This window comes from Kogia breviceps, chromosome 6 (genome assembly GCF_026419965.1).
Source record: "Kogia breviceps isolate mKogBre1 chromosome 6, mKogBre1 haplotype 1, whole genome shotgun sequence".
In the NCBI taxonomy this organism is placed as follows: domain Eukaryota; kingdom Metazoa; phylum Chordata; class Mammalia; order Artiodactyla; family Physeteridae; genus Kogia; species Kogia breviceps.
The window spans coordinates 118,229,988-118,251,748 of record NC_081315.1 but is presented as its reverse complement, the minus strand read 5'-3'; the positions used below and the strand labels follow the sequence as shown (position 1 = coordinate 118,251,748).

At 42.0% G+C, this 21,761-nt stretch overlaps 1 protein-coding gene across 6 annotated transcripts in view; it reads left to right on the top strand.

Moving 5' to 3' along the window:
• The window catches only part of ELOVL6 (ELOVL fatty acid elongase 6), a 365,824-nt gene that overhangs the window by 222,680 nt on the left and 121,383 nt on the right, over positions 1–21,761 (top strand). For 3 of the 6 annotated variants that reach the window (XM_067036486.1, XM_059066176.2, XM_067036487.1), the window contains 3 exons: positions 2,116–2,184; positions 4,849–4,959; positions 5,634–5,754. In XM_067036486.1, the coding sequence (XP_066892587.1) occupies positions 5,666–5,754 (89 nt within the window). In that variant the 5' untranslated portion in view covers positions 2,116–2,184; positions 4,849–4,959; positions 5,634–5,665. Of the gene's footprint in view, positions 1–2,115; positions 2,185–4,848; positions 4,960–5,088; positions 5,480–5,633; positions 5,755–7,468; positions 7,917–21,761 lie in introns of those variants that run through there. The other 3 variants (XM_067036488.1, XM_059066175.2, XM_067036489.1) reach the window with 3 other exon arrangements.

Sequence of the window (21,761 nt, the reverse complement as noted above, 5' to 3'; positions counted from 1 at the left end):
GCCCTTTGCCCAGAGCTAATGCCAGCTTGGTGGCATCAAAGAAGGTACATGAAGAAATCATGACTTGGGTTCCTGCATTTCTAAAGGGATCAGCTGAATCAGGGTTCAAGGAAAAACAGGTTCACCTATTTGAGGTTTGTCTTCCAGTTTAGAAATCTCTAGGTCCGTTGAAACAGAGCTATAGAACTCAGGGGTGATATGGTTTTTTTGTAGTCATTTGTTACAGCAGCCCTATGAAACTAAGGCAGTCAGGAAATGATTGTCTCTGCCCTTAAGATTTATAATCTCCTACAAGGTAGAGCATGGCTAAGGGCTTAAGAGCTGTGGTAACAAGCGCTTCAAGAGTTTAGCAGGTGAGAGAGCAAGAGATCTTATTTGTGAATAGGTAAAGCCTCAAGTAGGGAGTAGCCTGTGAATATCCAAAGGATGGACTGAATTTGACAGGGAGAAATGGGGGGTTGAGGAGAGAAGGGTATTCCAAGCAAAGGGAATGATGGGACAATAGGAGCCAGAACTTAAGATGTTCAGAGGATGTGAAATGGTTCAGCTTGACTAAACTCACCTATGGAATAGAGGTCTAGAAAATTAGGTTAGTGTTAGGCCCAGAAACAATGAGTGTATTTTAACATATGCCTGTACCAGAGAAATTATGAGCTGGTATCATCCAGCCTGGTACTGTTATTTTATATATAGAAAAGGAAGTGAAAGGATCGAAATACTTTCCCCAAGATCCGATAGCCAGGTCTGGAATAGAGTCAGGACAAAACTCCAGATCTTTTGTTTAGCAGTCATTCATCTTTGCAATAAATTTCTGTCTTTCAAATGTTCCTTACTCTCTGACCTAATTTTGAAAATTTTACTACTAAATATCAATTAACTGTTACTTTTTGAGCCTCAGTTATTTATATTCAATGTTAACTACCTACCTGGTTATGGGTTAGAGACACACACAATAAATCTTTTCATAAAAATTCCTAGTGGTGTTGCTGGACACCCTCCCAACATTCCCCTCCATCTTTCCTAAATTTCTATAGCCCCTCTGCAAGAAAAGAAGATCTAAGCAAATAGCCAGGTCTTAGTGTATGTTTTGTAATGTAAAATAAATATAGAAAAATCACCATTTAAAATATTTTATTTCTAATAGAAAACTAACCCATTATCTCGCTACTCAGCTAACTCCTCTTGACTATTTTTTTTAAGGCCATACAGCTCTTAAAAAATTTTTTTATTTGTTTATTTATTTTGGCTGCACCAGGTCTTCGTTGCGGCACACAGGATCTTACTTGCTTGTGGCATGCAGACTCTTAGTTGCGGCATGCATGCTGGATCTAGTTCCCTGACCAGGGATCAAACCCAGGCCCCTTGCATTGGAAGAGCATAGTCCTACGCACTGGACCACCAGGGAAGTCCTCTCTTGACTTTTTTTTTTTTTAATGAAATACAATATATCATAAAATTCAAATACTGTGGAAAAATAAACGATAGGAGCTCTCTAGTTTGCTTCCAGGTCTTTCCCCAAATATGTACATCACCAACAAATTGTCTTTCCCCACCCCCCCCCACAAAAGTGTACATTTGTAAATGTTTTTCTTTTTTTTTTTTCATTTTATTGCACACTGCTTTATTGCATTTTGCAGATACTGTGTTTTTTTACAAACTGAAGCTCTGTGACAAACCTGAGTTGAGCAGGTCTACTGGCACCATTTTCCCAATAGCATTTGCGCATTTCGGGTCTCTGTGTCACATTTTGGTAATTCTCTAAATATTTCAAACCCTACCCCTGTCCGATGACTTTGAGTTTAATATATTCTCCTTCCTTCTTATACCCCAGGTCCTCAGTTGAAGGTTTTGCCTCCACATAAAATCGAACACTCCTGATTGAGTGCAAATCCCAAGTAAATTCTTGATATTAACATTCAGATGTTAATTACATTCTGCTATAACAGGAAGCTTTCTGCAAATGTTCTGCAACTGCTCTACATACACGATGTTTTCCTATCCTTTTCCTCAAAGGTATCAGTCATCTTCATGTTAACGCCCAGAGGAAATGCTTTCTGTTGCTCTAGCAGTTTTGTTCTACTTTGTTTCTTGATTATTCTGAGTTCTCTCTTACAGCTGGAGAGCTACTGGTCAGACATGGTGACGGTGGTTTCCCCCGGGATCTCCGCACAGCAGCGGCCTCGGGTAGGTAGAACCTCGCTCCGAGGTTTACAAATCCGTCTCCTGTAAATGTTTTTCTTAATGCATCATTATACAAAATATCCTGTGCCTTGTTTTTTAATTTTCCTTAAAAATATTTCTGGAAGCTCTTTGGGTATTGCAACCTATAGAACCATTTCTTTTTAAAAGTCTTTATAATATTCCATTATAAGAGTTTGCCATCATTTAGTTAGTATTAGCCATCATTTAGTTAGCCCCCCATTATTTCCAGTGTTTTCTTATTACAAACAGTACTGAACAACAGCTTATACATATATCTAAAATGTCTTTGTGAGTGTATCCACAGTGTAAGTTCCTAGTAGTGGAATTACTAGGATTTATCCTGCTATTCCATTTAATATTTTCCCCACCCCACCCAGTTAGAATCAAATCCAATTATCTTGATTTACCAGCCAGCCAAGCCCTGACCCCTGCCTGCCTCTCCAACCTGTCAGTCACTCCTTCCATATGACCTGGAGACACACCAGCCTTTTGCCTTCAGTCCTGCAAACTCATTTCTTACTTTAGGGCATTTGGACTTGCTCTTGCTTCTTGTAACACTCTGCAAAAGGTAGCTGACTCTTTGTCACTGTGGTTTCAACTACTGATCTAAAACAAATAGACTGGTGGTTATTACCCCAGTAAAGATGGGTTTATCCAGGATCAACAGAGAATTGCAATTCCTGGTGTGCAGCCATGACAAACCACATGCAAGTCATCACAGAAAAAGAGAAGGAAAACACTCTGATAGAGGGGAAAAGAAGGTGGGGAGGGCAGTAGTAAACAAAGAGTCCATGGCTTTTCATTGATTGAGTAGTTGCCAGGAAAAAAGAGGAGTCTTTCTTCTTCCTGTTGGGCTCCGCTGTGGTCCCGGCGCAGGAGAGCTCCCCCTTCTGGTCTCCTGACGCTATTTAATTGAGGTTTCTGTGTATTAATTTTTTACACAACACATAGTCACCTTCTCAGTGAAGCCTTCGGGGGTTTACATGAGCACTCCCATCTCTTCAGATGCTGCTATTTAATTTTAATCTTAGGACGTCACCTTATATGAAATTATTTTGTCTTCTCCTCTGGAAGGTGAGCTCCAAAAGAGCAGGAGTCCTGTCTCTCTTCTTCCCCTGACTCCCACGAGCTCAGAAGATCACAGGCTCATGGAATATCTAGTAAATAAGTCGTCAAAGGATAAGTGTATTTAAAATGATTAAAAGGCTGCCAACTTGCTTTCCAGGTGAAGTCACTAGCTTTCACTACCACTGACAGTGCGTGTTCTGAATACCCTCAACAGCACGTAGTACTATCAAGAATCTACCATTTTTGGCAATTGTCCACTTTAAAGGTCAAGAAATAGGGACTTACCTTCCATTTTAAAGTAATTTTTCTTCAGACACTGTTAAGAACAAATCAGATATTTGCTTTTCACATAACCCCAACTCCATCTTCAGAAAATAAACAGGTAATAACAGACATTATTTGAATAAGAAACATAGTAAGTAAATGAGAATTTCTCATACCAGTTTAAAGTTGACATGATGCCTGAGTACTGAGAATAGTACTTTAAAGTACTATTTAAAAGTACTATTTAAATTCCATTTAAAAATGGAATCCTTTTAAGGCAAAAGTAGGACTTATCCTTGCAATATACAGCAAAACATTTGCTGGATTTTCTCACATTTGATTCCTTTCTCACTTCCCTCCCTTCTTTCACTTACTTAATCACTTAACTTTACAAATATTTATTGATTACTCACAGGTCCAGGTACTGTGCTAAAATCCTTATCTCTCATCAGGTCACACCCACCTTCCACCTAAAGCCTGCCAAGTCTTTTGGTCTAGGCTTTACCTTCAAATTCACTCAGACTTGTACTGCAGAAGTCTCTAGAATGACACCCTTAAATGGAAAGATGAGGAAAGTCTGAACATGGAATGTTTGGGAGCATCAACTTATAAATTAATTTGCTGATTATATATATATATATATGTATATATATATATATATATACATATATATATATATATATATATATATATATATATATATACCTTCCTCATTTACAGAGATGTTTCTCGCAGTTCCCACTTTTCAGTGGTTCCAGGCACCTGACTTTAAATGAAAACATCCTCTCTTTGGACTGCCTTGGAGGTGGGGAGGTACAGAGAGAGAAAGAGAATTTTCTTCCTGGCCCTAATGTCCACCTAATTTTTAAAGCATAGGTTCCTTATTATTATTATGTTTTAAGCTTACAATTACATGCATAGATTATATTATCAGATGCCTCCATGTCTCATTTCATTTTTCCTAACTAGTGAGGAATGAGTGGAGAGATGGACAGAGTAAAAAATACTTTTCCCTCTGAGAAAAGAAAGATGGGTGTATACGGAAGCAGAGGTTAAAACACTGCTGTGAGACTGGGGGATCAGTAGAGGTCAACATTACATTCAGCCCTCTCCTCAAACGTGATTCTGTTCCATCTACCACCGTACAATAAATAAAGCGAACTTCTCACGCATACAAATAGGTTTTGCATTGGACCAGCTGGTCCAGTTCTCCCATCTGCTAACTTCCTTTCCCACTTTTTCTCAGTTCATTAACTTTACCCTTTCCCGTACGCAAACCCTTCACCTAACCTCCCTTCCTCTTCTGGCTACTAGGCACTCTCGACTTTTCGCCACCCTCGTCCTCAGCATCCCCAGCCAGCAGTTGATTGGGGAGCTCAGCGGGCCGGGGCCCAGGTTAAAGTAAGTCAAAGCCAGAGCTCGGAGGTGAGTGACCTGGAGGGTGAGGCGGGGGCTAAGAGGTAGGAACTGCGTTCCTTTCACGGGGGATTTCAGCGCAAATTTGTCTGGAGTTCTTGCGAGAGAGCTGGCAGGTTTTACTATTTATCACCTACTCGCCAAGCTCGCCTTGCGGCTGCACTCGGTTCTCGGAAACTTCATTCAACAGCCAGGCTAGGCGGCCCACGAGGTCGGGATTGGGGGGTTGTGAATGACCTCGAGGCCACTTCCTCCCTCTCCGAGCCCGTCCTCTACTCCCCTAGTCACCTTCACGGAAACAAAACTGCCCCCCAGGGCTAGAGAGGTCTCTCTTTCTCTCAGTCTCCCGCGCAAAGGGTTAATTTGTCAGATCGCACGAGGGGGAGGAGATTTCCCCGTAGACAAGTAAAAAGGGTGATGGACAAACGTGCGGGCACTAAGACCGCAAGGCATTCGTTTCCTCCTACTGTGGATGCGGACGCCCGGAGGAGGAGAGTCCCAGAGCGAGGAGCTGGGAGCAGAGGCACAGGCAATGCTCAACCCCGACCGTAGCTGAGAGAGGCTGGGGGAGACCGATCGCCGGAGACCGAGCGGCGAGGGGAAGACCTCGGGGGGTGGGTGGGGGAAGCAGACAGGCGAGCAGTCGAAATCAAGCGCTTTACAGATTATTTTATTTTGTGTAGAGAACACGTAGCGACTCCGAAGATCAGCCCCAATGAACATGTCAGTGTTGACTTTACAAGAATATGAATTCGAAAAGCAGTTCAACGAGAATGAAGCCATCCAGTGGATGCAGGAAAACTGGTAGGTGATGCTTTCGCGTGATACTGTCCCCGGGAGCCCTGCGCGTCTTCCCGGTGTGCCTTAATGTCGGTACTCCCTTTCTGGGGCGTGAATCGAGCGAGGAACCGCGAGCAGCAGTGAGCGGATCGCTGAGTTCCCGGGTCTCCCGGGTGCAGGAGACACTGGGGCTGCATGAAGCGCGTGAGTCTGTGGGTGCCCCTGGGTGAACCGTGGCTACACACGCATCTTTAACACAGATTATATAACATAGACCATATATGTGTACATAGAGTAGAGGTCTGTGCTACAGGGAAGGCGGGAGAGATGCCACAGTCCCTACCTGTGCTACTCCTTGTTTTCCTCTAGATTGGGGTTTTCTTGCTTGGCCTCCCGCAAGCAGAGTGTGAAAGGCAGTGGAGGGAGGACCCAGTCGCCTGCTCCCTTTAACCCTCTCCGGCCCGCCGTCCTCAGCTCTCTGGTCCTCGCCCTCTCCCCATCCTTCTTGCCCTTCCTTTCTCCTTGCAGCTCTGCCACTTCACTGTCTTCCTCTTTGCTGCTCCCCGGCCGGATTCCTCCTTTCCTGGACCCCTTTCCCCACGCGGATCCCTTTCCGGTTTCATAAAGCGACGGAGGCGGGGAGTGGGGGAGGAGGGGACAATGAAAACAGTAATAAAAATGAATGAACCCGAGCGAGTGGAGCCACGCCATTATTAAGTTTGTTTTACGGAAACGCCTTTTGGACACACTCAATTCTAATTCAGTGGGAAGCTGCTGACTGGAGTTGAGACACCGATTAAAAACCTCTGGGTCCGCAGAGTCCTTCGGGGCTCTTCCCCAGACAAACTTCTAACCCGGGAAAGCATCTTTCTGGTTCACTGTGTCCCTCCGCCAGCCCTTGTGAAAATCCCTGTGTGGGAAGCGATCCTGTGTCACCTTGCAATATTTAACAGGGGGAGGGTGTGTGTGCTCATCTCGCTTCTTCCCTGTAGATCGAGCTGCTGTGGCAGACATTCTCTTGCTCCTCTTAACCCCGTCTGACGATCAGTAAAGAGCAAGCCCAACGCACCCCCAAGCTGGGCAGCGGCTGGCAGCCTCCCAGGTGCTGAATGAGAGGGTTCGGCCGAGGGGGCTCTCTCCTGGGATCTGGGGGATCCCGCCCGCCGCGTGCGCGAGCGCTTGCCCCCGGCGCCCTCACGACCTGCCTTCCCTCCCCCATCTCATCAATGGGAAACCGGAGACGCCGGCGCGCCGGGGGGCAGGGGCGGGGGAGCGGTGCAATAGGGGGTGCCGTGCACCGGAACCGGGTGATGGGGGTTCAACGTCTTTTTCTCCGGCTCTCGGGAGTCGCGACTAGTCTCGGGGGGTTCGGCCGCCGCTCCCGCCTCCTCCCTCCCGGCCGGCCCGCCCGGGACCGGCGGGCCATTTGCGGCCGCAGCCCGGCCGGGCCCGCCCCCTGCGCCGTGCGTGCCGACTGGGCCCGGCCTGTTGGGGCGGGCGCGACCAGCCGGGCGCGCGGCCCTGCGCGCTCACACTCGCTGCGGCGTGGCTGGGGGCTTCCGAGGGCGCGGGGGCCGGAGGGCCGCTGCCGGAAGCCAGGAGGGGAACGCGATCCGCTCGGGAAGCCGGGAAGTGCGGGAGCACACGGGGCGCGGGGCCGGGGCGCCCCCTGGGCCGCCGAGGCCGAAAGCGCCGAGGGTGGGTCCGGAAGACGGCTGTGCACCGGGAGGCTCGATCCAGTAGGAGTTTAGGCATTTAAGGCCTCGGCGCTCCGGGAGGCCAAGCCCCCTTGGGCGCCACCAAGGGAACCTTCTCCAGCGGCACTTCCTCCTCCCGCGAAGGGGGTGGCGCTGAAGGCAGGGCGGGGGCGGTGGCCCGGGGTGGCGGGCGGTACGGCGGGCCAGCCGAAGGCTCTGGTCTTCTCTGCAGCTGTCTGTCACGTTCGCTTGCCACACAGCTCAGCCCATCTTCCTCCCCCGTTGGCCCTGCGCGCTCTGTGGTTTCTAACGTCCGCCCTGTCTCCAGCTTGCTGCACCCTTGTTGAACCTGCGTCTCTGGAGCCGGCCTCCCCTCGCGCCGGCAGCTCGGGTTCACTGTGGGCCAGTGCCCCTCCGCGGTGGATACTGTCTCTTATTCACTTGTTGCCTTTTCTCTGAGGCCACTGTCTGTGGCTCCTCCACCTCCAGGTACCATTTCCCGCCTCTTTTCTCCGCTCGCTCAACAAGTACACACTGAACCCGACAGGGCCTAGCCCTCTGGGGACTGAAAATGGCAAAAGTGAGCCAGTTAATCTTCGCTTGTTGGGCTCTTGCCGCTCTTTCCTCCTAGCTCTTTATCTGTATTTTTCATCTGGCAATGTCTCTCCTGGCTTTTCTTCATATGCCTAAATATTTGCATGTGTGTCTGTGCCTCTTACTAGACCATCATCTCTTCAGGGCATTGGTTCTTGTCTCACTCCAATCTTGATTATGCGGAGCACCTCGAAGAGTGCATTGTACATGGCAGATGCTGGGGAAAAGGGTTGTCTCGTGGGTTAAAATGATGATGGGTGTCCATTTTATTGCCAGCACTATCTGTGCATACTCGAAGCTTAACATACTTGGCCTCCCCTTGCGTTTTGAATACTATGTCATAGTCTCTCACACTAGGGTTTCCCCTTCCTGACTTTTTCTCTCTTTGACCTTAATTGTCTTGCTTTCTTCTTGTATCCCAGGGTGTATGCATTTCTGCCAATATCCTTGGGTCCCAGTTTTATAAGCCTCCCCCAAAACCTCAACAGCCAAAAAGTCTTGAACCAGGTATATAAGAAAATGAAGATTTCCTTTTCATTTCCCTTGTTAACAGGAGAAGGAACTCCATAACCAAGGCTTACACCCTCTTGGGGGCAGGGGAAGTTTAGGAAACACAAAGTCTTACCTTTCCCAGACTCATTAACTAAAAATGGCTTGAATAGCTTCTGGAGGAAAAATACAGTGTTGTGAAGTTTCTACTCTATTTTTTGACAAAACACTTTCAGTGGTCCTTAAAAATCCCTTAGACATAGCATCAATTTAGAGGCTACGTCAAAACTCAGTTTAGAGAATTATAACTTATCTCTCAAAAAATAAGTTACCCTTACTGTCTTTTGAAGAATTGTGAGGAAGGCCAGGAGTGCTGTTTTGTCAGTATGCTGTCTGAACTACCTTTTGAATATTGTTTGAAGGCCTTTATTAAACTTTTCCTATAATCCATATTCATTACCTTATTACATATTAGTGTAATGGGACCCATTTTTGGAGTGGTGTTTTTATAAAGTAAAGGATTCAACTGGGAAGTTTATCAAGTTAATTGCTGCTTAAATAATGATTAACCCTGTATTCATTGTTCTAGACACGGGATAAATACTATAGACTGTTTTACTCTTCTAGCAGGTGGTTTCACATGTAATAGATTAGAAAAGCTATGGAAATGCAAAGTAATAAATGTTATGCCTTGGAGAATCATCCTGAGCCACATCTTGAAAATATATGTCAAGTTAAAAATATCCTGGGTAATATTATCTGGTAAATGAAAGTGTTTTGCATGAGGTAGAGGAAAATGCCTGCTTTTAGCTCAACAGCATTTTTGAGTTCTGATTTTACACAGAAAAGCCCTTGTGATTTTATGGCATTGAAAATAGAGGCATTTTGTTCTTTTATGAGATGTCTGGCCTTTACCTGTTATTTTCACGAATAGCTGACTTAATTTATAAGGGCTGCCATCAAGAGAGCAAAACCGCCTAGTGATTGGTAAGGTGACATAAAATTCATTGAGTGAGAAGGGCAGCTGGGCTCTGCCTTCTCTTTCAGCAGCCTGTCAGGCCTGTGCTAGCAGCCCTGGATGCTAGTTGCTCCAGTTGTAATTGTCTGGCCAATGATGATTATCTTCTGATGTCGGCTGACACGGTGTCCACCAATAGGAAAGCAGGAGGCCTGTGCTGACTGCTGTAACATTATGTATGTGAGGTGACGTCATCACAGGGCTTGTCTAGAACCTCACGAAACCCTCCCCCGCTCCCCTCTGGCATCCTCCACATCCAGCTTTGTATATTTTTCTGACTTTCTCCCCTCCCTCCACCCGTGGTAATGGTTATAAGGGTTTTATTGTTTTTATATTTTGAGTTCTGTATTTGGGGTCTATAAGATAATGTAGGAATTTTTAGAAGTAAATACTGTCTGGCTAAGGAAACTTTATCCACAAATTGGTTTTTACTAAGGAAAAATAATAAAAGAAACACTATCAGTAAAAGGAATTGTACATCTTTATGTTCTTTCTTATATGTGAGGTTTGGAAAGTAACATGTACAATTTCAGTATGAAAAAACATAAAAGTATTATAAGCCTGTGTTAGATTTTTACTCAAAATATAGCATCATAATGTCTATCAAACTTTAGAATGCAGACTGTTGTTCTTCCTGTAGTGACAGTTGCTTTGCATTGATCTTTAAAATCCTTGTGACCTGTTGTATGCTTTTGTAAGAAAAGTGGCTGGAAAACTGTACAATCTGTGGTCATGAGTCAGAAAAGGCCACAGTGTCTCATTTAATCAATGACACTACAGCAAATACAAATTTGGTCAGCTGTCTAGGAAACTACTGTGTCCACATTGTACACAGTGTGTTGCTTGCCACTTATTTTGGAGAAGCATAGTTCATATTAGCCTTAAGATTGAAAATCCTAAGTGTGAGGAACTAAACATTTCATTCAGTAAACTTTAGAAAGCACTGAGATGTTGCCTAATATGTACTAGGTTAAGAATGAGAACACTGAGAAAAAGTATACAGAGGAAAATAGGAATCTGTTATGATCCTAGAAAATAATGAAATGTTGTGAAGGAACTTTAATCTGAACTTTTATGTAGCTTTAAAAGAACGATGTATATTCATGCAGTCTTTGATTTTTTTTAGGATTTCCAGGGATAATGCAAAATTATTTTATGATTATCCATCTCTATATTTGCATTAGTAATAAATATTATGCATATGGTGGTAAAATGTTTACGTAGGCCTTTTGTTAAATTGGAAGTTAAATTTTGTGGTCTAAAGAAGGCTCCTTGGTGCTTTTAATGTTAGATGATAATAATTCTAAAAGTGTCAGGATCACATTGGAATTTAACTCCCAAGTCAGTCCACTCCAGATCTAAGAGTTGTTTTGCATATTTCCTTCTAGGGAGAATCTATCTAGTCAGCGGGAAAGTTTTGAGAGGGATGGAGACTTAAAAATACTTAGGAGAGCATAAAATAACCGTCTAGCCTGTCTTAAGCCAACAAAATAAAATGAAGGAGTACAGCAAATCAAGAATTCATCTTTGGTTCAATGATCCGGATATTTCAGGTCCAATATTTTCTGAGATGAGTTATCCAAAAATTGTTGCCATGATTCGCTTAATTTTTCATGTCTGGATACAGGTGAGCTGAGCTGGCTTTATTAACAGGAATCAGACAACAGTCCACACAATTTGCCTTTGCTCTGTAGCTTTATTCTTAGCTTCAAATCTGTCTGCTCCACTTACTTTCCATTTATCTTTGTTAGAAGAGCACAGGCATTAATCTGGGAAAGTTTACCTTAGAAAAGTTACCTATACCACAGATATTATTCCTATTGATAACCTAAGGAAATCTGAATGAAACTATAACATGGCCTTATTGAAAGCTTTATTGAAAATAAGGATTTATTGAAAATATAACAAGGCTTTATTGAAAGCTCATAACTTCATTCCTTTATTTGTATTCTGATTGTGTGTGTATACAGGCAGGTACAGATGCATAAAGTTGGCATAGTTACTCAGAGAATTCTTTTTTTTTTTTGTGGTATGCAGACCTCTCACTGCTGTGGCCTCTCCCGCCGTGGAGCACGGAGCACAGGCTCCGGACACGCAGGCCCACCAGCCATGGCTCACGGGCCCAGCCGCTCCGCGGCATGTGGGATCCTCCCGGACCGGGGCACGAACCCGTGTCCCCTACATGGGCAGGTGGACTCTCAACCACTGCACCAGCAGGGAAGCCCCTCAGAGAATTTTAAAACAACAGCATCCTTAATTATATTTAACTTAAAATAATTTTATTTTAGAGGTAGATTAATCCTTTAAAAAAAAAAAAAGATTGCCCTAGAGTCAAGAATGGATTTGTAATTTTAAGTTCATTGAGCAAAAATCATCCCAAAGCACAGATCCTGGCAAGTCATCTAAGTTCAAGCTTATAATTTTATCATGATTCATTTCTGTACTGAGAACTCATGATTTTTAGTTTCAAGGTTATTTTTCTTAGTATATTGGAATGACAGGTATTTTTAGGAACTCTTTTGTTTATTCACCCACTATGAACTTTCTAAAATTTAACTTTAAGCCTGTCTGCCCAAAATAATGTACAAATGAAAAAGATTTACACTTATCTTTGCTGAGATAAGTAGACATGCTGATTAGAAGCAGTTTTGCTGGACAGATACTCATACAGTTTTCTAAAGAGTTAATTCTCTTTCCTTTGGGATTTCATATTTTAGTTTTTTTCTTTCTAAAGCTTTTTTTGGGTTTCTAATTGTAATATAAGGAAAATATCATTGATATAATTATTTTGGGGAGGGGGACCCCTACTGTTTTTAACCAAATCTGTGATCACATATTTTAAAGTATAATGTGTATATAATATATATATAATATAACTTCATTTTCTTAAAGATAAATTTCAGATGTTTTAGCTCAACCCTTTATTTTAAAAATTAATTAATTTATTTATTTTTGGCTGTGTTGTGTCTTCGTTGCTGTGCGTGGGCTTTCTCTAGTTGCAGCAAGCGGGGGCTACTTTTCATTGCGGTGCGTGGGCTTCTCATTGCAATGGCTTCTCTTGTTGTGGAGCACAGGTCCTAGAGCGCGCGGGCTTCAGTAGTTGTGGCGCGTGGGCTCTGCAGCACAGTTTCAGTAGTTGTGGTGCACGAGCTTAGTTGCTCTGCAGCATGTGGAATCATTCCAGACCAGGGATCGAACCCATGTCACCTGCATTGGCAGGCGGATTCCTAACCACTGTGCCACCAGGGAAGTCCCTCAACCCTTAATTTTTTTTTAACACCCATCCTGGGACTGTTTTGTTTTGTCTTGTTTTTTTAATGATCCTTTGAATTCTGAGGCTGAATTTATTTTAAAAATATATTTATTTATTTATATTTTTGGCTGCGTTGGGTCTTTGTTGCTGTGCACAGGCTTTCTCTAGTTGCGGCCAGCGGGAGCTACTTTTCACTGCAGTGCGTGGGCTTCTCATTGTGGTGTCTTCTTTTGTTGCAGAGCATGGGCTCTAGGCACGCGGGCTTCAGTAGTTGTGGCACGCACGGGCTCTAGAGAGCAGGCTCATTAGTTGTGACACATGGGCTTATTAGTTGCTCTGCGGCATGTGGGATCTTCCCGGACCAGGGATCGAACCCTGTCCCCTGCATTGGCAGGTAGATTCTTAATGACTGCACCACCAGGGAAGTCCCGAGGCTGAATTTTTGAATTGATTGTTAACGCTTAATGGGCAGTACAAAAGATCACTCTTTGAAGAAGACTGACAAGATGAATGAAATGCATGTTTATCATTTATCTTTGTTAGGAGAGTATAGACATTTGCTTAGAAAAGTTTATATTTATATATGTACACACAAACATGTGTATATACAGAAACATGTTAAAGTGACTTTTTTAAAAAATGAAAACCGATACCCCATTAAAGACCATTTTGTGTGTGTTTCCTGATATTAGAAAAGCATCTTCCTTGGAATTCCTTGGTGGTCCAGTGGTTAGGACTCGGCACTTTCACTGCCGTGGGCCTGGGTTCAGTCCCTGGTTGGGGAACTAAGATCCCACAAGACACACAGTGTGGCAAAAAAAAAAAAAGCCTCTTCCTGAGCCAAATGTACTTTTCTAAAAATACAGCCTAATTTGACTATTTTGTCAATTTTTTAAACTAGTTAAATAATACTATTTTAGTAAGTGTCTTAAAACTGCAAAATTTGAACATTTAGTACTTGGCTTTACCCCAATTATTAATAATTTAAAAAAAATCTTCAGTATGGGTAATAGTAGGTGAAACCCTCAAGTTTTCCTGTCTTTTAGGCCCAATTGCCTGTCTCCTTCTATTTTAAAGGTGGTGTTAATACAATGTACAAGTTTTTAAGATGCTAGGCCCACTCCAACTGGGGTAATTGACTTTTTCATGTAAAGTGGGTTCAGTGGAATTGAACTCTTTGAAGTTGAGAATTTCATGATCTTGTTTAAGGAGGCTCAATGGGGGGAAAAAAAAGGCCTGATGAAAAGGTTTAGTCCTGAAGCTATTGTTTTTAATGTGTGAGACTTCTCTTGAAGTCAAAGGGTGCCTTAAGCATTTAAAATCTGGCCTAGCAGTGGTTATTACAATAAGAGGGTACGAAGCTCAATAAAAAGTTATTCTAAATATCAAGTTTGCAGTTTCCTCTCAATTTTATGACTTTTTGACATAGATGTAATTTCAAGATCTTAGAAAGGAAGGTAGATTTTCTTCATTCTGGAGTAATGATACTAATAGTTGATACATAGTTGTTTACTGATTGCAGGCATTCTTTTAAAGTGTTATGTTAATGGTTAAATCCTCCCACCCACCCTTTGATGTATTATCTTTTTGATTTTACACAATAGGAAATGAGGCACAATATGGTTAAACAAGTTGGAATTCGTATGTAGGGACAAAAAAAGGAGAAGTGGGCTCCAGCCTTGACTAAGGCTTGGTCACCCAGGCCCCTGTCATCCCCCTATTTGTATGAGGATAAATATTCAATCAATAAAATAATGCACTTGGAAACTTGGCAGTACTGTAAACATGGAAGGTACCTGTGGTTTTAGTCTGGTATCTCACAGTGTCTGTATTCTGTTTTTCCGCTAAGTGGATCCTGAACACTTAAGGCAAGAATAACTACAAAAAGCACTATTAATGTTATAATGAGCATTGTACTATGCAGATACAAATAATCATTAAGAATTATTATAAGTATTACTATCAATACTTTTACAATTGTAGAAAGCCATGTCACCTTTAATAATGCTTCTATCATAAAATATTCCAATTTTATCTCAAACAAACCATGACATACAGGTTTGGAACATGTCTTACAAAGCATACTTTGCCTGCTTCTGTATGCTGTGAGCACTGTCCACTCAGCTTGGTTCTAAACCCTAGGAGCTTCTGTTTCCACCTGGTACTGTCTGTAGCCAGGCTTTCCTTCAGTCAGGTTTTAGTAGCTACTGGTAAATAGCTAACACCTGTTGACAGGGGGAAATAAATTAATAAATTAATAAATTAAATTAAAAAAATATATATATATTACCCCAATCACACACACACACATATGGGTTGGAGATGTCCTTATTCTTAAAGGTCAGCTACTACACAGTGTGAAGAATTAAAGAGAACATTGTTTTGTTTATTAGTTTTAAATCCTTTTCCTGATTTTAAAGTAAGTATTTACTATAGAAAAAAAGAAATTAAAAAATATGCATGAAAAAAAAACCACCTTTAATTCTTACCCAGAGGCAACCACTGTTATTTTGCCACATTTCCTTCAGCTTTATTTCCAAGCTTTTTATATACTTTAGATCGTTCAGTGGATGTTAACAACAGATTGAGTTCTCTATTATGTGCCAGGGGCTGCACTGGGCACTTTCATTCACCTACTGTCTCATTACAACTTTATATGTCGCTTTGTTTCCTCTTTACATTATAAATGTTTTTCATGTCACTAAAACCTCTCCGTAAGTATAATTTTCAGTGGCTACTTAATATTGCATTGTTTGGTCTTAATTTAGATAACCACTTCCTTACGTGTTAGGTTGAACATGTTAAGTTTCTAATATTTTGCCATTAGAAATAGTCCTCTGGACATTGTTGGAGGAGGTCATCAAGAGGACGTTGGCCCCCAGTTGACCTGGGCGATTCAGGCTCTTCACCCCCTCCCCCTGCCCTTGGAATATAAGTTTTGCCCACCGTTGCCACAGCCAGAGCCATTTCAGTGATGCAGCCTTGAGAGGGTAATGTGTTGTTGAGACCGTCTGGGTGGTATGCAGGGCTGAACCTCCTAAGGACAGCATATAAACTCTTAGTTCTGGTGGGCGGGCGCAAAGATTGACTTGTCTTGCAGCCAACCAAGACAAGCTTCATTAGTAAGTCCCCTTGCCTGTTACCTGCCACCTACCAATCTGGAGTGGCTGCCTATTTCTTTGGTCTCTTCCTGGTTTCCAGTGTAAGGGGGCCAGTTTCAAATCTTACCTGGGTACTCCTGGGGATACAAACCAACAGCTGTCCTTCTAGGCCTGGAGGTGGCACTGCAGTGGGCAGCTCGCACCCCTCTTTGTGATGAGAGTGCAGGTAAAGGTGTTTTGGTTTTTTTTTTGCGGTACGCGGGCCTCTCGCTGTTGTGGCCTCTCCGGTTGCGGAGCACAGGCTCCGGACGTGCAGGCGCAGCGGCCATGGCTCACGGGCCCAGCCGCTCCGAGGCATGTGGGATCTTCCCGGACCGGGGTACGAACCCGCGTCCCCTGCATCGGCAGGCGGACTCTCAACCACTGCGCCACCAGGGAAGCCCACAGGTAAAGTTTGCTGTGCTATTAGAGGTGTCTTATAACTAACCTATTATTAATAATGCTGAACTCATATGTGGCCTGACCCACCAGGCCCCTATCAACTGTAGAGTGATTCCCCTTTAAGACCTAGTGTTGTAGATACTTGGAATTTGTGGTTTTAACACTAGCAGTTTTGACTTGGAGAATGATCCAATGGTCCAGGAAATCAAGCAGGTTTGGTTTTTTGGGTTTTGTTTTTTTCTTTTTTGCTGAAGCATTCGTTTGTCAGAGCAGTTATGTTTGCTTTCTTTTATTGTCTGGTAGGTAGGAAATCTTGGAGGGAGAAACTTATGTCCTTGTGAAAAATGTCCCCACGAAGGAGTGCAGCACTTGGTACTGACTATAAAAGTAAGAGAAGATTAAGAGGTCAAGGAACACTGTGATCCTTAATCAGAAAAAATAGGTGGTTTAATGGAATTTTCTAGGTTAAAGGAGTGTTCTTCAAACTTTTTTGCTGACATCCACCTAAAAGATGTTTGAAAAACTATGTACTGCCTCACACATTTAATTTTTTTTCTTTGTAAGTTGAAGTAAATTAATTTTTTAATAGAGATAGAATAAATAAGTTGAGGATTGGCTAGTTTCAATAAATATTTCATGACTTGCTAAAATAGGTTTATTTCTTTGTTGAGTAATGCACAACAAATCTGAAATAAATGACAACTTTTTTTTTTTTTTTTTTTTTGCGGTACGCGGGCCTCTCAATGCTGTGGCCTCACCCCTTGCAGAGCACAGGCTCCGGACGCGCAGGCTCAGCGGCCATGGCTCACGGGCCCAGCCGTTCTGCGGCATGTGGGATCTTCCCGGACCGGGGCACGAACCCGCGTCCCCTGCCTCAGCAGGCGGACCCTCAACCACTGTGCCACCAGGGAAGCCCAAATGACAACATTTTTATCCATGGTTTCATTCATTGGTAGCTCCAAAAAGCAGTCTACATTCCACCTCGATACATTTAAAGGAGTCAGCTGTACTCATCCTGCATTGTTTCTGGTTGTTCTGAACTGAGACTATCTCAACATTCAGAAGGTAGAGCCTAGTCAGCAGGAACAAAAAATAATGAAGATTATCATTCTGCCTCACATCATTGTTCACTTTTACTTTGCTTTTGGGGTGAGAAGGAGAGACACGGGTAGGCTGTCAAGTGTCTTAAACTATCTTTTCTTGACTGCTAATAGCATTTCTGAGTGTGTTATGGTCATTAGGACTAGTCTCCTAATTGGGCAAAGCAATTCCTTCTTCTTGACTTGGTCATCCACTGTCAGAACCTGAGGACTTCCTCAAGAAGCTAAAGAACTAGAAGCTCATTCTACTTGGGGTGCCTCTGATTATTTGAAGACTGTTGTGTATTGACCTGAAAGTTATGACCCTCTATGGTCGTCCATTAGTACTTAGTCCTGACTCTAGCTGTAATTTGTTCTCATTTCTGCATGAGTGTCTTGTATGCATTTGAAAATGATTACTGTCTCCACTCTAGGCTTTCTTTTTTAGAATATTATCTGCAGTTCACTGGTAATCCACATGGATACTTCTGAAAAATAAAAAATTAGAACTCCTATACTTTTGAATAATTAAATATTACCTACTAGGAAACTCCTGAGAAATGTATGAAAGCTTACTAAAATTTGGCACTTCTACGTTAAAATGAGCAAGTCTGTATTAGAAAGTACAGTGAGGGAGGGGGGAGTCCTAATTTAGTATTCTACTAAAAAGTCCACAACATGGTGCTTTGGAACAATACAAAGCTCCTATTGTACGGGATATTCTGGAAATTTTAAGGACTGTCTGTTAGCCCTGAACCAGTGGGGTTGTCTTGAGTTGTAGTTGGTTTTCATTTACTGTTCCTGCATTCATATTTGCAGAAATACTTTTTTGGAACCTGTATTTTGTGATGGCTGATATTGTTTGTGATTATACCGCTTTGGTTGGTACTTGGTTCTTCTCCAGTTCACTGTAATTACTGGGTTCGTTTTCTACTGACAAGAGGGTAGTTTGAGGTAGAAAAAAGTTTGAGAACCACGCTCCTTGTCCTTGATCCTTAACCAGGTATTTGGGCCAGACTCGCGTGGAGAGTTTGTTTTTCCTCAGAATACACGTGTACAGGCTTCATCTCAGAGATTCAGAATTAACAGGTCCGTGGAGGGGTCCAGGTACTGGAAAAGATCTTCCCAGCTGAGTCTTGCCTTAACGAGGAGCGCCGCTGTGGTGGTGCTGATCCATCTCACATTCTTTGCGTCTGTCTTCTCAGATCATTGATTTCACAAACTGGACACCTCTCCCTCTTCTAGCCTGTTCCACCTCCTTTATCAGCTAGCTACATGGGACCAGGCCGTCACTCTGTCCAGCAGCCTTCTCTCCCTCCTTCTCTCCCTCCTTACCTCTAAGTCCTTTGTGATCTGGCCCTCAGTTTCCTTTCTCTCGGTTCATTTCCATGGCCACTGGCCTCCTTCAGGCCCCCAGTACTACTTTTTGTCTCCTCGCTCACTTTCCAACCTCCAACTCCTGCCCTGCGTTCAGCATTCTCTAAGTCACAGATCCCTTCGTGTGTCCCTCCCGTGGTAAAAAACCTTCAGTGGTTTCCCCTTGTCTATAGGACAAATCGGAATTCTTTGGACTGACTTGAAAAGCCATTCAAAATCCCAGCTCCAGATTATCTTCCTAGTGTTACCTATTGAAATAGCCCTCCTCCCGGGCCTATTCAAATACAAAACCTTTCTCTTCCCCGCCCACCAAAATCGGTTGTCCTTTCTCTGTGGTTTGCTGGCACTTGGCTCATAAATAGATTAGTATTCTCGCTTCTATCTTTGAAATCAGTGCCTATCACAGAATTTGTCTATAGTTGCCCTCACTGGGTGTCGACTAGATGAATGCAGATATGAGTGAATATACAAGGCTATTTATTTATTTACTCTTGGATGTGTATCTGCTTTATTATCCAGTACCTCTTTATGTGGTCCTTAAGTGAATTATGGGAGACTGTCTAGTGCCTTCTTGAAACAATAATACAAAGACTTCTTTTTTTTCATCTAATTTTCTTTTTAAGAGGAAAGATATTCATTTAGCATGACTAATTTTTAGTGAATCCGTTTTAATTGTTGAGGATTATTAGTCCTTTTCTAGGCAGCCAAACCAACCACTCCAATCAGAAAGAAGTCAGAAGCTTGCCTAAAGTTGGGGGGAAGGTGGGATTGTATGCATGAGGGAAAAAAAAGGAAGAAAATAATATTGGTACCAAAATGGTAAAAAGTAGTTGTATAAAATGATGGTTGTTATTTCTCTTATTGCTCCTCCAGTTTTCCGTAATCTTTTTTGTATTACATTCTGGGTATGTATAGGTGGTGGGATTTTGCATATGGTCATATGTTTTCATTTTTTGCATTAACTATAGTGTACTTACTATCCTCATAGTAAAAGATCAGCTTCATTTTATAATGGTGTATTATCTGATATAAGGTAATAAGCATTTTTGTAAAACACCAATGCACATTTTAATAAACATTAAGCAACATAGTTAAGCACAAAGGCATTTTGTGAGAACAGGGAGCTGCACATTCTTATTTCAAATGAATACACTTTCTCAGATTAAGGTAGAGATTAGTCATACTGTTGATGTCACAAAAACTTCCCCTCTTTCTTCATTTCTAAATTATACAGCTTGATTATTTTTTTTTAGTAGGAAAGGTTCCTGCTTTTTTAAGGAAGGGTGATAACAGACATTCATTTCACTTGAACATGACAACTTTTATGTCTGGGTTTCAGGAATGTATCTAATAGGGCGAAGGTTCCCCAGGGACAATAGTCATCTAATCTAATAGCAATAAAAGATTAAACATAAACCTGTCTCTAGAGAGCAAAAAATGAATCAGATAATTGGCTCAGGGACCTCGTGGCACCTGGAAACAGATGCTGCACACGTACCTGGGATACATCATTAACAAATACTCCAGCACTGCTGAATGCCTGGGAGATTGAGGCATCGAATGCCTGATTTAGAGGAGCTGGAAGGAATTTGTTACTCTCTGCAATAAAGGGCCAGTCTAGTCCAGAAGCCAGGCCTTGTGGAGCCAGAGAACCTGGTGTGTCTAGTCTAGTGGGAAGTCCCAGGGATCTTGTTGGGACCCCAGTGACAGAGCTTTTCCACAGGACTGCTTTGCAGAGATATTATCAGTTCTGGGCATTGCTTTGAACTCTTGCTTCTTCTGGACTTACTCTCAGAGAGAAGAGAGAGACAAGGGATTGATTGCAGTGTGAGAACATGAGAAGTAGTATTTTGTTTTTACAGTTAGCTGTGTCTAGGAAGCATTGTCTCAGCCAGCAAACAAAAGGGCACAGGAGCCGGGAAAGGGAGGGTGGAGGAGAATGGGTGCAAATCATATGGGATATAGTTTTAAAAAATCTCTGTAATTGATTTAATGATGATCTTTTGGTTTAAACCTTCCTATAAATTTAGAAAAAGTTCTGACCTTATGCTCTGGACAACTTAAATAACTATTCTTTCTGGATGCAAGAAAATAAGCAGTAGGTTAGAAATATCCTAAAGGAGCAAAAAAGAAAATAGTAAATATAAGGAAAATATTAGGTATATTAGACTCAATGTTTCTAAAAGAGTGTTAAAAATATTATTTCCTCAAAAATAATATTTCTTGAAGTAAATTTAAAAATTTAATCTGCTAAATATTTATGACTTTCTTCTGTAACATCAGAAAAAAGGTACATTTATCTCTTTTCAGGTAACTTTTTTAAGGGAAGTTTTTTTCCTATTACAGAAATTTATTTTATTTTAATTTGAAAACTACCCTAAAAATAAAGCATAAGAAATTATACATTGTTTCATGTTCTAGAACAACACATTTATGAGCCTAATACCAAAATTACAATTCACCAAGTATGAAACATTTTGACTAGCACAATCTCTAAATATATATATATACATTTCTGACTGGTAGAGAGTGAGGGCTCTGTGATTATATCTGACATTTTAAAACATTAAAACAGGAATTTTCACATTATAAACTTTGGATAAATTTTTAAACATTCAAGCAAATTTTCACATACTTTAAATGCTTGATATGTATTTACACTTTTTTTGAAAATAGGCTTCCATTTCAATGCCATATAATATGAATATTATAATAATTTTAAAAATATGTATTAATGATTGGGCTTTTCTTTAAATGGGGCAAATGTTGACACCAGTCCCTCCTTTAGTTCTGTTGAGACAAGCAAGAAGTAGTCAACATCCTGTAACTGCTGTGTAGGCTTGGATTGGGGGTATTTTATGTGGATAATTAAGGCAAAACAGCTGGTTTTTTGAACTTGCATTATTATATAGCGTGAATAACACACTCACAATGGAAAACTACATAGAATAAACTAAAAAAAATTAAAAGACTCTACCATTA